The sequence below is a fragment of the Pleurodeles waltl genome, chromosome 4_1 (assembly GCF_031143425.1).
Source record: "Pleurodeles waltl isolate 20211129_DDA chromosome 4_1, aPleWal1.hap1.20221129, whole genome shotgun sequence".
NCBI classification, from domain to species: Eukaryota; Metazoa; Chordata; class Amphibia; order Caudata; family Salamandridae; genus Pleurodeles; species Pleurodeles waltl.
In genome coordinates, this window is record NC_090442.1 from 194,190,803 (window position 1) to 194,207,938 (window position 17,136).

Below are 17,136 nucleotides of genomic sequence, written 5' to 3' on the forward strand. Positions count from 1 at the left end.
TTCAATAGGTCAGCATGTGGGCCGGTTTTAGGAGGTTTGTGGGCATGTTTTATGGTATGGTGGGCCAGTGTTTACTGTTGATTTATCTGACATTACCACAGATATTGCCCGGAGCAAGCACAAATGCAAGCAGTCTCCCACACCTTGCAGAAACACCTATAAAAAGTGTATTTTCAAGTACAAGACTGCCCTGTTTTCAAAAGTGGGCCACTTTTTTAGGGTCTATCCTGCGTGTACTTGCGCATGTATCACATGTGCGAGACACTGTTGTTTTCAGTAAAGGGCTTGAGCCCACTTGCGTCTCACCATTTGTGGGTTTGCGTGCCTCTCTCCTTTACAGTCTCGTAATTCCTCAAGGCTTGCCTTACATCATTTCCGTTCCTCTGTGCGGCACAGGGATCAAGCACTAATTGATTTGAACTTAGTAAGGTGCCCGTCCGCTGCTCCTGATGCGATTGAGGTACTATTTTGTTCTAACTTCCAGTGCCACGCAAACAGATGGCTCTTGACTGACAACAGGACAAACACAATTGCAATGTTTTATTTTTTTAAAGCTAACTTTATTTTATTTTGTTAAGTCATCTTTTCTCAGTTTCCACTCATGTCTTTTTTGTTTTTGCTGATGGGCGCTGTTGTCAAAAGATGATAATTAACTTGATCGAAATATGCAAGACCTATTGCATTGCAAATGTTTTTGTTTTTTTTTTGCCCATGGGCGCTCTTGTCAAAAGATGGCAATTAACTTGTTCAAAATATGCGAGACATATTGCTTTGCAAATGCTTGTTTGTTTTCTGATGCATTAATGGTGGGTTGAGTGGGGGGTAACTCTTATTTTGGCATCCAGACCTATTTTCTGTCCCAGTCCAACACTGGCTCTATACTGGCATGCGTGCAAGCAGAGGAAATGTCATCACAGAACATGCAACTGGATGCCTGCAAGCGGCTGCAGTAGATGTGATGAAAACACGGTAAGTGAATTTAGGCCAGCCTTGGATACAGCAGAGGTTCAAGATGGAGCCCAGGTGGGTGTGCAGAGCAGGCTGGACATGGGCATCCCTAGTGGGCCCAGCAGCCCTTCTCTGCTGTTCCACTGACAGCTCTTCTGAGCTCACGGATTCCACACCGCTTAATTAAAGAGGCTTAATTGATTGAGTGTTTCATGGAAGAAAGAGGGGGGAAGGGGGCTCTGGCGTGGTGACATCATGGTTGATGAAGTGAAGGAGGGAGCCCATCTGTAAAGAACTGCCAGGCTAAAACACACAGCCTGTTCTGTCCAGAAGGCAGGTTAAGGACCCCCTGATGCAGAGAAAGCGAAGATACATGAGCGGATTAACTCTTTTGAACCCGGGGTTCTATATGGCATCTTGTATCCTTTTCTGCTTGCCTGTCAGATTCTCCGTGTTTGCGCCACAGATGACCAGTGTAAGCGAGGACCATGTGTTACGAGAGTCAGTGTCACAGGTGGCCTGAGCCACAGAGGTCCAGTGTCACGAAGGGCCAGGCTCGTGAAGGCCATTGTCACAGAGGGCTAGAGCCACAAAGGCCAGTGCCACAGAAAGGCAGCAACAGAGAAGCCTTTTTCAAGTGAGTCAAAGTGACAGAGGGTCAGAGTGACAGAGAGCAAGTGTCATAGAGTCATAGTGGCAGAGATCAGGTGTCATAGAGTCAAAAGCGGGGCAGTCACACCTGCCACGAAGAGTCTGTATCAGACAGTGTGTATAAACAGAAATAAATGAAGTAAATGTTATTAAAATAATATTTATTTTGGTATCCAAAAGGCCCACTGATGGAGACCGATGGAGCTGAGCGTCCCGCTACCGCTTCAGCTGCATTGCACGCCAGCTTCAGTATAAGTTGCACTCCGCCTTCCAATCCGACACCGCACGTCATGACGTGTGCACGCACACGTAACTGCATGTTCTCTGCTATTCAATAAGCCCCTTGGTGGAAACAGGCAGAATCTCGGTTGTTTTAAGTGTAGTTCTAAATCACATCTCAGTAATAATCCAGGATGTCCAGCGATTGAAAAAAGGGCAGTAAAACGGGCCTTTTTCGAAGTGTCTGCAGAAGTACAAAACCTAACAGTAGTGTTAATGTTATCACAGTTGAGAATGTGGGTGATACCATTGATAATTTAGAACACTCATTATATGATTCTAATTCTGACACAGAAGGTCTTGGCGTGTGTATTCATAAATTAACAGTATGTTCTCTACTGTGCAACACAGTGTCACAGAGGACCAGGGACACAGAGTGTGTGAGTCACTGAGGCTCCATGTCGGATAGGGCCACGTTGTTTCCAAGGGAGTCAATGCCACTGAGGGCCAATGTCCCTGACGGCCAGTGCCACAGAGGGCTAATGTCACGGGGACCTGAGGGCACTGAGGGTGACTAGGCCCTGGGATAGAGTGCATCGCATAAGAATTTGTGTTATAGAGAGAGTCAGTGCCACAGAAGGCTAGGTTCAACATGGCTAGTGTGACGGTGGGTCCATGCCACATAGGGTCAGTGCCAACCAGGTAGTGTCAAAGTGGGTCAAAAAGTGTCCCCAAAAAGACCAGGCTAGAAACCCCCTCCCTAGACACATGCACTCACGGAACTTGTGAACTAGTGTCAATGACGTCAGAGTCTCTCAAAATCCTAGCCCATCATGTACACCTTGTACTGTCCTGTCACAAGTGACTAGCTGCAATATCAGTCTACTTCTCAATAAAGTGATCCGTGACTTCTTAGAGCGTACTATGGAATTACCAAGTATCCCGGGATAGTGTGACAGAGGGGGCGTGGTCACATAGGACCATCGCTTTTGGGAGGCGCATGTCACATCAAGGTTCGGTTCTTTTCACATGAATTTGCACAGATTTGTAAAACATTATACCTCCAGGCCTCTAGGGTGAGACCTGAAAAGTTCGACCTACATTGCTCTATATAAAGAAATTAATTGTGTGATCTGAGCAACAATTAGCACACCTTTCTCAAATGGCTAAGGAGGTCAGATGTGTAACCTACATTACGTCATTTTTAGCTTATCTAATGGTTCTGCATGTACAACATTGTTATCTAGTCCCTAAATGTTAAGAATTTTTGATGTGCCCACTATCAAATAAACCCAAGTACCATGTCATGTGAGATAGAAAGAAGCCATGACTACAAGACAGAAACAGGAAAGTGGGCTCCTAGCTCGGCTTTGCATATTCTGGTTGATCTGTGCACATGACTGTTCCCAGGTACATTACTTTACTCACTTGAAGAAAGGGATTCCTTGAGCATCCACGCTCCGGAGAGGATGGGATGAGCTGCCCTTTTCTTCTCGTATGAGGGTCTGTGAGCAGATCAATGGGGGTCTACCTCACCTTTTCCCCAGACCTGGGTTGAGAGCGAGTGGTAGTAGTTTTCTGTGCACTGCCCTATGGGAAGCCCTGGTCATAAAATAATGAATTTGCATATTACTTAGGAGCAAGTTTTCAATCAGGAGGTGAGTGTTTGTGACTCTTCAGTCAAAAGGGTTTCAGGACAGACTATAAAGTACAGTGCAACACACGTATTCTAAGCGCTACTCTTCGAAGAGATGGGCCACGGTGGCTCATTGCGAGGGGCTTCCACCCAGCATCAAGGAACCAGCAAAAATGCGAAGGTTTGCAAATTCTCAATGATGAACACAACGGGTTGTGTTTAGAGATGGACCATGCAGTAGGCCTTGAAAAGGTCCCTTGTGAGTTGGGCTGAGTGAAATTTGCGCAAACAAGTTGCAAAATTGCATGCAAAGAAAACAATTGAGCTCGCATATGGGGTTCGTTCACACTGTTCCAGTGCTCTCGCGATAAGATTTTTCCCAGCACAAAATCTCAAGTACCTGAGATTACATGATGGCACAATCTTGGGCATTTCATGTAAGAAGTGTGATGCAAAGTGCCAGAAATTATGAGTGATTGCACCAAAATAAATGAAATTTCGCCCTGGCCTATTTGTTAGTTAGCGGAGATGCAGTGTTGGGACAAAAGCCAGCAGCTCCTCGTTTCCCGCAGTCTGTTGGCATCCCCATACCGGGTAAGGCTGCAGGAGGTTGATAGGTAGGTAACACTAGAGCTGCACCTGGTTGGTTCCTTCTCTGTTTACCCCGGCTGTGGCCTTTACTTAAGGCTGGATGCGGGAGTACTTCCCTGCTGGAAGCTTGTCTCCTCTTCACAGGGGAGCATTCTCCGATCTCTGCCTTTGCGCTGGCTGTGCTGATGACGATGCTGGATCCCATCAGTAGAGCTTCTCACAGGAGGCTTTCCCACGACCCACCGCAGTGGCCATGAACATTGACTGTCACATGAGTTGGTCCCAAGTGTCTTCATGTGTCAAGGAAAGCTACCGCTGTGCTGCCCACGAAGGCTTCCTTGAGCGTCCTTGCGACGTTCAATATCCCATGTCTTTGACTGGTCTTGTCCTACGGTGGTGAGGGCTTCTCTCAGCAGTAGTCAGGTTGTTCCACCACGGATCTGGCTTAAAAGCCAGATAGCACCGAACTCATAGGAACCTCATGACAACCACTGGGAAAACTCCAACACACACGGAAAGTCCCAGGAAATGCCAATAGTGGTAGTTATTCCCAGATATGGATGGCAAGTGTACCAGAGGAACAGTGTGTGGTGGTCTTCTCTGACACACTCATGACCATAAAAGGACCAATTTTGCATACAGTAACTAAATACACGGCATCCAATGGGCCCAGCTAACACTGCTTTGTGTGGCAATGGTTATTGTGTTGTCACTTGTAATCTTAAGTGCCACTCAGATGTATGTATGCCAGGTCATCACATTCACTGTAACCTCTTACCCTGCTGGGCCCATGGCCTCCCCAGGTCTGCCCATGCTATATCAGGGCCAGTGTCTCTGCATGAGTCAGGGCCTTACTTGGCACACTCGTGATCTTGGTTGTGCGACAAGATAACCCACTGCATGTATTAGGCCCCCGCACCCTTGTCCTGAAGAGGACTGAATATAAAACACCACAGAATGTGGTATCAAAGCCCAGTGTCGCCTTTTCTTACAGTCGGCACCGCATGGGGCCTCATCTTTGTATGTCTTTACTTCTCAATGTCAACACATAGCAAAAGGTGACTTGTTATACCCTCTGTGCCTCAGAACCACGTCGCTGGGATAATTCAACATTTCTCTGGTGAAATCATATACATAACTTTTCTAGTATCAATTCTTCCTTTTACGTTATATCATTGCCACCACAGTGGCTTACTCCCTTCTTGACTTCTGACCGGTTCCACCGTCCTGGCTCAATTCGACCTTTCACCCTTGTTTCCCAGCTGTACCATGTTTCTGGATCGATTCTATATTTTATATTTGATTCCTCCGATTCTCATTGTCCTCGCTTCACTTTATATCAATGCCATCCTCTTGACTCGAGTCATCTTTACTTCCCATCAGTGCCACTCACTTTGCTAGGGCCAACCCTTAGTTAGATGCTATGCCTTCATTGTTGCTTAGTTTGAGATAATCTCGGTCACAGGGCTGCCCTGCTAAATTGTTTTAATCCCAGCATCACCCTTTTCGCTTATTTCATAGTTTCTAGCCACCCTTCCCATGTTTCACACTGTCTATGCAAAGTAAGGCTCCTCTGGGGCCTGGACCGGCTTCAAGTGAGCAAGACTCTTCATGCCACAGAGCCGAGCTGACAACAGTGTTTAAGTGTTTGAACATTGATAATTGTCCCTTTGGGCTAACAAGTCTCTGAGGTTGCCGGTGTGTGACTGCTCGCTTATTCCCAAGGCAGATCTGTACAGTCAACCAATTAAAATCACTTAACAGCCTGGCTATGGCTCATGAAAACAGGTGGATAGAGGTGATATGAGAACATGCGGCTTGGGTGATCCACCAATGAATGGTGTGGGAATATCGGGGTGACACATAGATCTCCAGGCACTCTTATCAGCCATTGGCCCTGTAGAAGTGCCTTTGAGGAATTGGCTGTTGTGCACATCAGCCATCTCTAACCCAACACAGAGCTACAGCAGACCCAAAGAGCTTCTCATAAGCTCTCAAGTGATATGAGTGGATTAAAATGTGTACATCACAACAATTCCCGTAGGCATCAAGGCACTATAGTTACAGTCACCCGCACGACCCAGCGGTAAATCAACAGCAACGAGGGCAGAAAGAGAACAGCCTGTACAGTCTACAGCCAGGTCTTTAATGCCTTTCTAAACTGCAAATGTGCTCTGATAAAAGCCAGAGATTGGGGAAGTGAGTTCCAGAGTGGCAGTCACAACTGAAAAAGCTCTGCCCCCCATCCGACCTTGTGTACTCTGGGTATAGTAACCAGATTGCGATGGGCAGAACGTAGGACTCTATCTGGACGGTACCAATGAAACATCTCCCTTATTCCAGCTGAGCAAACTTGATAAAGAGTCATATGTATCATACAGATGGCCCTACATTTTTATACGCCTTCTTATAGGAAGCCAGTGAAGCTCACCCAGCCCCGCTGGCACAGGTTGATGATTAGGAATATCGAGAGCAACCCTAGAAAGAGCGTTCTGTGTTACCTGCATTTTTGCTTAGGTAGTGCTGTTGGAGTCCAGGTAGAAATTGTTGCAATAATCAATTCTGGACATAACCAACGCCACCGCAACCTGCTTCCATGCTGAAACGGAAAGGAAGGGAAAGATGTTTTTCAACCATTTTATAAGCCGGAAGCACGTAGCAACTGGGTGATTGGCCTGTACATTAAGAGAGAGATCCATATCTAGAATCACTCCAAGATTTTTAGCCTTATCAAGTGGGACAGGCAAGGTGCCAAGGATGTCCGGCCACCAGGCGTCATTCCAGATCGAGGAATGAGTTCCGAAAGGCAGCACCTCAGTCTTCTCACCTTTGAGTTCAAGGACATTTCTGGCCATCCATTCTGCTACTGCAGACATACAATGTGAGACATTCACTGGTCTGGCTGAAGAGTTCTTAGGAATTGACACAATGATTTGGGTGTCGACAGTTTAAGATATCGCCTGCAGCCAATAGGAACAGATAATGGTGGTGAGTGGAGAAACATACAGATTAAATAATGTAGGGCTCAAAGACGAGCCCTGTGGTACTCCACAAGGACAGGGGATGTGTCAGTGAGCATAACACAGCTCCATGGTCTGACCAACTAAGAGGAGAATCAGATTGGATGAAACCTGAGGATCGTTCATAAAAATGCCTTCTAGGGTGTGTCCTGCAACCTGGGTAGGTGCCATAAACAACTGGCACAGCCCCATACTACAAAGGGTCTTCTTTAATGCCTTGGTGTCTTTTTAAAAATTATCTTCAAGGTGAAAATTTAAATCGCCTAAAATGGTAATCCCACTCTTTACCAGGTAGGCTTCTATAAGAGTTGCAATCTAATTTGGAAAAGTAGTTCTTGGATCAGGGGGCCTATAGACCAGCATCCCTGCAAATGTGCTAGTATCAGGCAATTTAAGTTTGAAATAAAAATATTCACAGGAGCTAGTGAAGTGCTTAATTTGAGCCGGTGGTTTCCGGTGCGGGGCATCAGTACTTACTTTTTAGGGCAGGCACTTTTTTGTGAGGGCCAGGACTTATTTTTCTGCCTCAGGCATTTACTGCGAGCAAAAGCCTCAAATGGGAAAGAGGGAGGAAGAGCAAAATGAAAAAGCTTCACGAAGGGAGAAAGCAGAAAGCTGCAAGAGTGAATTGAAGGAGGACGGAGTGGTTGTAAATAGATTAGAGAGGCACGAGATGGCGTCAGAATTACTCTGCATCAGTATTCTGTGCTGCACATTTAATTACAGCAGCCACGTGTTTCAGAGGAGAGCTTTTGGCACCGGCACATTTTTATTTAAAAATTAAGCACTGAGCTAGTGCTTAGGTCATATTCAATATGGCAATGATAATGAGCTTTAAAAACCACTGCCAGACCACCCCCTAACCTATCCAACCTTACGCTCTACATTTCCTGTGGACTTGACCTGCTCATGCATACTAGCTCCAACCCATCACTGGCTGCCTTTAGTGAGAGATGTTTAGAGCATCCCAAGTTCATTAGAAAAGCGGGATTCTATTTGACAATCTCTTTAACACTATGGTTGAGTGATAAACACATGCATCCTGCCCTTTCAATAACTTGGACACAGTAACCTGGCTAAGGTGGAGCAATTGTATATTTAAAAAGTATAAGCAGAAGTTTAGTTCCCTTTTTCATTTTTTTCAGTGTGTTGCTTGGAATGTCCATAAGAGGCCTCGGTTGCCAACACTATTTATGCGGTCTTTATTTTGTGACCTCTGTTGTTTTTATGTGTTTATTGCTTATAGCACATACTTTAAAGCCTGAAGAACATAATGATATATGTCAGCATGTTTTGGGGTTCATCAACTCAATGTATTGAATTTTTCATTTCTGCTGTATACTTAAATGTAGCCTGTAGCCAATAAACCACGCATGCAACCTCGGCCACATCCTGGACTCATCGCTCCCCATGACCCCCCCAAGTCAACTCAGTCGCACCCTCCTGCTTTCACACACTGACTTCTCCAGAAGATATACAAATGGATCCCTATGGGCTGCCGCAAAACCGTAACCCATGCCCTGGTTACCAGCAGACCTGACAATGGCAACGCCCTCTACGCCAGCACCACCCAGAAAAACCTCAAGAAACTACAGCACATCCAAAACGCCTCCTCCAGACTCATCCTGCACATTCCCCGCCGCAAGCATATCTCCATCCACCTAAGAGACCTCCACTGGCTCCCTTTCGCGAAGAGAATTAACTTCAAGTTCCTCGTCCACGCGCACAAAGCCCTCCACGATATAGGACCCGCCTACCTCAACCACCACCTCAACTTCTACTCCCCCACCAGACCCCCCCACTCTGCTCAACAAGCACTAGCCACCGTACCCCGCATACGGAAGACTGGTTGGTGGAAGATCCTTTTACCCACCTTGCGGCAAAGAGCTGGAACACCCTGCCCCCGCACCTCAGGCAGCCAACATCGCTACCCCAATTGAAGAAGGACCTTACAACCTGGCACTTCAACTGAAGCGCAGAGGATAAACCCCCTTAATGCCTCGAGACCCTTACGGGTGAGTAGTTGCGCTTCATAAACCCTGATTTGGTTTCAGCTTTTACAGCTGGTAGTTTGAGATTGTTGTCAATCACTTTTCATTAACATTCAGCGGCCTCTAATCAAGGAATTCAAAGGCTGCGTGACGGCACAACTTCTGGTGATGTCATGGCTAAATGATGTCACTTCCGCTACACCGCGACTGGGAATGAAAAGACCACTGGTATATAGTGGTGACACCCCGACTGGGAATGAAAAGACCACTGGGATGTAGTGGTGACTTTTCGACTTAGAAGTGATAGCGGTAGAGGGGAGGGACATTTCAGAGGCTCCGGTCACAGAAATATTGCAAGATGCAGGGCATTTCCCACACCCCACAAGCGCGAGAGGCAGAGCTCAGAGAAGCCATGTCGTACTAATTTACGTCCTTGGGAGGGCACAGAAAAGCATGCTGAAAAGGACAGAGATGATTTTATGCACTAGGCCCCCATTACATTCCGGGCCTGGATTCCTGGCCTTGAAAGGAAGAAACTGTCCGGGTTTTGAACGCATGTTTTAGGACTTTGTTTTGTGTACATACAGATTTAATTCTTCTTCGGGGGTTTCTGTGGGTCGGCGACTCCTCAGTGCAGCCGGCGAGGGCACGTGTGCTGTCTACGCCTGTGTGTGTAACGTGTCTGGGGTTCTCCAGAACTGAGACATCATTTTCCAAAAGGGCACAGGCAGGCCTGTTTAAAAGGCGAGAAAAGACGTTGGGTTTTCCCGTAATCCCTTTGTTTGCACGTGGTTAACTGGTGAATCTTTCTGTCTCTCGGAGAGTCTTTCTGAACTCTGGATAAAAGCACCCGGATTAAGCAAACCACTCAATTAGAGACAGGAGGGTGAGAGAGTAAATAAACCCGAGTGTGCTGACGTCTGTCCGCGGATGACTGTACAGCGCGGGAACTTTACGGGTCCAGTCCTGGGCCGACCTTTGCCGAACCACGGCAGGTCGATAACTGGTGCCCATCTTGGAACGCCCGTGAAACAAGAGTGCAACTCCCAGCATGCACTGGTGTATTAAATAGAAAAAACAAGTGTTTACAAAGGGGATCGCCATGCTTAGGAGACACGGATGATCTTTGTAAAGGGCTGCCAGCTAGACTAGGGGTACCCAACGCACCACTGCTTAATTTGTAAATAAAAAGGTGCCGGTGTCAAAGCTGACCTCTGAAACTCGCAGCTCCTGCAATTTAATGTGCAAGCACGGAACACTGGTGGCGTAATCCTGAAACCATATTGGGCCTCTTCAATCCATTTACAGCCACTCCCTGCCCTTCAGCTCACTCTTACAGCTTTCTGCTTTCTCCCTTTGTGACACTTTTCGTTTTTCTCTTCCTAAGCTTTCCCGTGTGCGCTCGTAGTAAATGCTTGAGGCAGAAAAATAAGTGCCATCCATCAAGAATAAGTGCTGGTGCCCCGCACCGGAAACTGCAAGCACAAATTAAGCACTGCAATGCATGTCCAAGAAGATCACATCCATGCCAGATTTGCAGAACTTCGGCATTTTTGCAGCATCCTATTAATCTAAAGTTATTTACAAAGTCATTGGTCCTCTATTAAAATCTGGCATAGGCCCACCCCTCCTGCTTATACACTAGACACCCCTAAAATAAGAGGGTATATGTTAGCTGTGTATATTATCTGATTACAAGACCCAGAAGTAAAATGTTTCACTAAAGGAGCTCGCTGGACTGATCAATTATAACACTTTACAAGTAAAAAGTTGAAAGTAACCTCTTTGGTGGGTGTATCATTTCACAACTCCCAGCCCTCTTTGAAAGAAGAAGGTCTCAGTAAATCAAGCAGAGGTTTGATTTCAATTTACATTTGTATTCTCGGTTTTAAAGGTGGAAATGTCCTAAACATATCCACTTTGATATTAACTAAATCAGTGGTTCCCAACCTTTTGACTTCTGTGGACCCCCACTTTATCAGTACTGATACCTGGGGACCCCCCCACTGAATCATTTTTGGAATCCTGGGACCCCCCCAATGAGTCGTTGCTGAAATCTGGGGACCTAATCTGTTAATGTTATTAAATTTTTTAAGCAGTCATGGACCTCCTAAGGAGGCTTTGCTGACCCCTAGGGGTCCCCGAACCACAGGTTGGGAACCACTGAACTACATAATTCATTGCAGGATTTCGCTGGAATTAACTTTTCATCAAATGTCTTGAATGTCATCACACCCCCACATAAGAAACATTCTATTCTTCAACCAGAAATTCATCAAGGAATTGAATTAACAAAATGTAAACTCTTTCAGCTGTGTCCAAATTACAACAATTTACAAAACAAATTGAATTTCAATGTAACACTTGGACTTCAACCTACTGTCAAAAATCATGGACTTGAAAACAAGAAGGGCCTGAGAATTAAAAAACGGGTACAGTCACATCACAACTAAATTTCTTCGTATCACATGTGATTATGATCCAAGTCTTGGCTTTTTAGTCAACATAGTTTTCTTTGATGGGACTCGGGCAGTGCTTAATTTGTAAATAATAATGTGCCGGTGCTCAGAGCTGTCCTGAAACATGTGGGTGCTGCAATTAAATGTGCGAGCACAGAATACTGAGGCAGCGTAATCCTAATGCCATTTCAGACCTCTTTAATTCATCTACAGCCACTCCCTGCCCCTTCGGTTCATTCTTGCGGCTTTCTGCTTTCTCCCTTTGTGACGCTTTTCTCTTCCTCTGTCCATCCCATATGTGTCTTTTGCTCGAAGCAAATGCTTGAGCCAAAAAAACATAAGTTCCGACCCTCAAAAATAAGTGCTGGTGCCGTACACTGGAAACCACTGGCTCGAATAAAGTACTGGACTTGGGGCCCACCACTTAGAATAGGAACAGTAGAAATACAAGTTATAGATCACAAACGGTTGTTTGGCTAAAATGTCAGGACTAGCTAAATGGCCATTCATTTGGCTGCAAGGTCCAAAATATGAATTTAGTTCACTGATCTAAAATGTAGAACTCGCACTGAGTGTGTTTTGTGTCATTTACCTCACTTTACATTTTTATGCTTTCAGTTCCTTTATCAATAAATAGCAAGTTAGTGTGTTTCTGACGGTCTACTGGAAGGACTCAATACCTATGCAATTTCCAGTCTCAAAGTTGAACAATTTGAGCACAAAAGCAAACTGGCCTGCTCACATGAGCCTTCTTAATTTAGTACAGTAAAATATTTGACAGAATCTGATTTTCTTTCTCATCTACGCCATTAGAAATATTTCGAAACACAATTCAAGAATGGCCCCAAATACATTTGTTTTCAATTTCCATGAGAATTCTGTTTACAAAAGGATATTTCCACTCCACAATACTGATGCACGCTTTCCGGATGGGGTTCTTGAGCGTGAGGCAGAGCAGGGCGCGAGGCGGCCGCGTGGCAGTGGTCGTGCCCTGCTTCTTAGGCTTGCCGTACTGCTGACGCTTGCGCTGCGTGGAACTGGCTGTGGATATCGTGGCATTGCCAGAACTGCCCATCAGTTTGGCCTGCCTGGCGGCATCGATTGCAGCCTGCCATGATAGAGCCGCCCCCGGGGTGGGGATGTGCTCTGTGGCTAGGCCGGCAGCCGCGTTGGCGTTCATGTTGGCGTGGCCTGCTCGGGGACTCGCATAGTTGGAACCTACAAAAAAAACAAAAAGCAAGAATATTAAAGTGTGCTAAAAAAACATATGGTAACGTTGCTACGCACAACAGCGATTCTTAAACTTTTGTGGACCCTAGGGAATCACATTTGGAAGCCAGGGGCTCTGGTCTAAGAAATGTCTATGAATTAAACCTCCGAAAATACCCAAAACCAAACAAAAACAACAAAAAAAAACACAGCACACTAAAAAATTACGATTTTTTAAAATTCAAATTAAAAAAATATACAAAAAAAGAAATGTGATTTTTAATAGGAAAGTTGAAATTTTTCAAAATTTGGTTTATGTCCAAAAAGATAAAGCAATATGCTAGGCTCTAGCCTATCACTCTGTCTTTTTTGCTCCTAATTCACCCTGTCTTTTTGCTGCCACAAGTAATTCATTAGAGGCCAAAAACGCCCATAGTATTGTTTGCCATACTTTTGCTGTTACCACAGATCAAGCGGAGGATACCAACTTAACTTTTAGCCTCCAATTTCACATTCCATCAAATTATCAGAACCCTTTATATTTTTCGATTTTACTTCTTTATGTGTATATACTTTATTATCTGTTAATAATATTTAATTTTCTGAACAATCGTGGACCACCCGAGTAGGCATCGCGGACAATTTGGGTCCTCGCATCACATTTTAAGAACCGCGGATGTGTAATACATGGTTGAAGTAAATCAAACAAGACTGTAGTACATTATGTGTATGCCCAAGGCCCGAGCGGCTTATCACGAGATACAAGGCGTGATATCGAAAGGAACAGACACTTCGCATCACAGCACAGGCAAAGCCTTACAACATTACTGGTAGGCATGACAACGGACTCACATCTGGATCAAGAACTCCCACGGTTTGGGGACCAGAGCAGATCCGAAGTAGGAAGGCTGGAAGAGCATCACTTACAGAGCTGTTATATTAAGATATGGAAAAGCATAGAAGTATAGAACTAGTATAATGTGCACGCGCAGACGTATGGATGGATGCTCACATTAAAGTGGATAAAGGAACAAGCATAGAGGAACATGTAAGTATGAAAACAAGCACAGAGATACTGAAAGAGCATACCAATAGTGAACAGCCACGTGGATAAGAGAACACACGCTTCTATGGAAATATTCTCTGATAAAAGGGACCATGGTATCGGTAGAGGAACAAGCATAGAGAGATGGAAAGAGGTTAATGTATAGAATAGGCACTTATTACCAATGATGTTATCAAAGATGTCATGTGTGCCATAATTTGTGGGGTAATAAGCAGTGGTTGGCAAGGACGCGAGATATACATACCTCAGGGCACAAGTTGCAGTAACTCAAGTTAACTCTAACTATAACAGGGGAAATTCTATGGTTTTGTTTGTTTAAAATGTGAGCCTATGTATAACGTCTCTGTAACCTTTGGTTTTTGTAAGTGAATTTCTTTGTTTTTCTAATTATAATTCCTAACTATAACATCCCTGTAACTTTTGTTTTTTTAAGTGACTTTCTTTGTTTTTTTTTAACATATGGTAATCTTCATTACTATACGTTAATCTAATCACTGTTGTGCACAGCCTTTGACCGTGCACGGCAGCAGCTGCCACTGGGCCATTCCCCTATAAGCATTCATCCTTGCACCATACATGGCCTTCACCTGTGCGCAGCGGAGGTTGCGCCCAAGGCCTGACCTGCAACCAGACCCCGTGGCCAAGCCCCCTAACCACCGAACCTCACGATGCGCAAGGCTCTTTGAACGTGCCAGCGGGAGCAGGCCGCAGCCTGTCTCTCGGGGTGTGAGAAGAGGTGTGAGAGGGCGTATCTGGACTTGAGAGTGTCTGTGTGTGTGAGTGCGTACATCAGTGTTTTAATGGGTGTGTCTGTGTGTGCGTGGGTCTGTGAGTGGGTGTATGAGGGTTTCAGTTGCTCTGTGAGTGGTTGTGTGAAAGTCTCAGTGGGTCTATTAGTAGGTGTGTCAGTGTCTGAGTGGGTCTGTGAGTGGGTGTGTGAGGGTCTGAGTGGGGCTGTGAGTGGGTGCACTAAGGTCTGCAAATGGGTGCGTGAGTGTCTGAGTGGATATGCGAGTAGGTGCGTAAGGGTCTGAGTGGGTGTGTTAGTGGGAGATAGAGTTTGAAAAAGAGAAATTCCGAGAGTGAAAGAGAAAGAGAGTGAGAGGGAGAGTGCTAGAGAGTTTTTAAGGATTTGATTAATGAAAAACTTAGAATGAGAGCTTTCCGGACATATTAAAAAGAAAAATATATTTGTCAATTAAAAAAAGTGAGATCGCCTTTCATTATGAACCATAAACCTTTAAAGTTAAAAAACAAATGAAGGTAGGGAAATCACCACAGACACACCTGAACTAGAACCCTCAACTGTCCTTGTCGGGGCCTGTGGCCTTAACAATTATGCCACAGTCTCTCCCTCTCTTTTCCATAGATAGAGAGTGAGAGGACCGTGGGGGGGGGAAGGGGTTGAGCCTCAAGGCCCCTGAGGTTCCAGGCGGCGACATTGCTCCCAGAAGCTTGTGGCAGCAATGTTTTCATCTGCACGCATATTTGCCAGCAGGGAAGACAGATGAAAAGTCCTCTTTTTGACAGTGGGAGCTGCTTGACAGCTCTCGCTGTCAGAAATTAGTCTTTGTTTGTTTTTGCTTGGTGGGTGCTGTCAGCTCCCACAAAGCAAAAGCAAGCAGCTATGTGCAGGAGTGGGCACCCCGCGACATTGCAGGAGCTGCCCTGGGGGGGGGGGGGGGGTGCAGGGCCATCAGTGGCTCCTCGAGGGGGGCCATGTGGCCCCTCTCCAACTACTATAGCCCTAGGAAGGTGGTGGTCCCCGGGGGTCCGAAATGGACCCCCTTCACTTTTTTTTACTGAAGTCTTACGGGGTGGCAGTCCCCATTCGTTTAGTGCCCCGGGGAGGTGGAGGTCCCTGAGGGTGCGGGGGCAAGTGGCCTTCCCTCACCACATTAGTTTATTGTCCTGAGGAGGTGGCGGTCCCTGGGGCTGCTGGGGGCCTCAGACCCCCCCGCACCATATGTTTTGTGCCCTGGGGAGGTGGCAGCCTCCCTGCATATATAAATCAATGCCCCTGGGACCTGGCCCTCCCGGGGGCTCTATAGAAAACTTTTTTTTTAAAATGTCACCGGATGCGCCGCGCATCATGTGCTATTCTGTCCATTGTCTGTAGCAATCATTTGGCTCTCACTGGACTTCACAGGCGACTGAGGGTTTTCTGGTATTAATGTGGAGACCTTTTATTGGTTAATTCCGAGCTCTATTGGTTGGGATGGTATGTCCAAAAATACCAGGGTATACTCTAGCTCTCAAGTAAAGTGCTCTGCAAACCTGGTAGGGCTGGTTTGTGCACTGTAGGACAGCAACGTAATAACCCCCCTCTCAATCTACCCTCCTGCCATTCCTTCAATGCTAGCCAGGCTCTACGTGCAGCCTGTGGGAGTCGTGCACCCAAACACCCCTTTGCTGACGAAACTGAGCTCCCACATCTGGTCTCCTGTTACGAAATACAACACATTTTTGCAAGATCTTCACATAGATAATTTTGTCGTATTTTCCAGTCTCACCAGGGAGGTGTAAATTATGTTTCTTTTATACAAAAAATAAATCATACATACCAATCATTGAAGAGTTAATGTATTGTCAAATATAAAGATGTTCCCTTCTGACCTGACTTTCATCATTTCGGCCAAGTACTTTACATGAAGCTAGAGCAAACTGAGAAAAACCAAGCAATCCGCCAAGCACCTTCGTAAACCTCCGGCCTTTCCAACCCACGGACAAAACAGTTTAGAGTAGGAATAGCCATATTCTGGAAGCGTGGTGCACGTTGGCCTTGAGGAAAAAACACTTTTATGGAAGTTAGGATGGGGTCCCAAAAAGACTTCCTTTGACAGGTGTGTTCGGCCCCATGACTGACCCCATACAACCGAAGACCGGGTGGATTGTGTGGCCTGAACCCCGAGGGAATAGTGCGCTTTCTGGTTGTTTTAGCCGGGCCGGACAGGGCTTCTTCACACGGGCGTCATAGAGGTCGCCAGGGGTCGCTGCTGCGACCCCAGTTTGTCTCTTGCGACCCCTGGCAGTGCCTTTGAAACACCTGACCTCAGAGGTGACATCGGTTGAGGCTCCTCTCTTTATTTTTGTCATTTCTTGAAATTATACTAATAGTGAATAATATTACAGTGTTCGCTATCAGTGTAATAAAACATGGAGTAAAAATTACTGGAATATGACCTTCCCTGACAGCCGAGGTAAGTACAAAAATGCTTTTAAGTATGTTGCTTGGAGGCTTGAGTGTGTTTATGTAACAGTGTGTGTGTGTGTGTGTGTGTATGTGAATGTGTGCGTATGTGTAAGTAGGGTGTATGTATGAATGTGTGTGTGTGAAAGTGAAGGT

The 17,136-nt window shown here is 45.7% G+C and overlaps 1 protein-coding gene across 1 annotated transcript in view; it reads right to left on the reverse strand.

Moving 5' to 3' along the window:
- The window catches only part of CACNA1C (calcium voltage-gated channel subunit alpha1 C), a 1,395,795-nt gene that overhangs the window by 938,312 nt on the left and 440,347 nt on the right, over positions 1-17,136 (reverse strand). Inside the window, exon 2 of the mRNA XM_069228081.1 lies at positions 12,410-12,733. Within this exon, the coding sequence (XP_069084182.1) occupies positions 12,410-12,733 (324 nt within the window). The remainder of the gene's footprint in view (positions 1-12,409; positions 12,734-17,136) is intronic.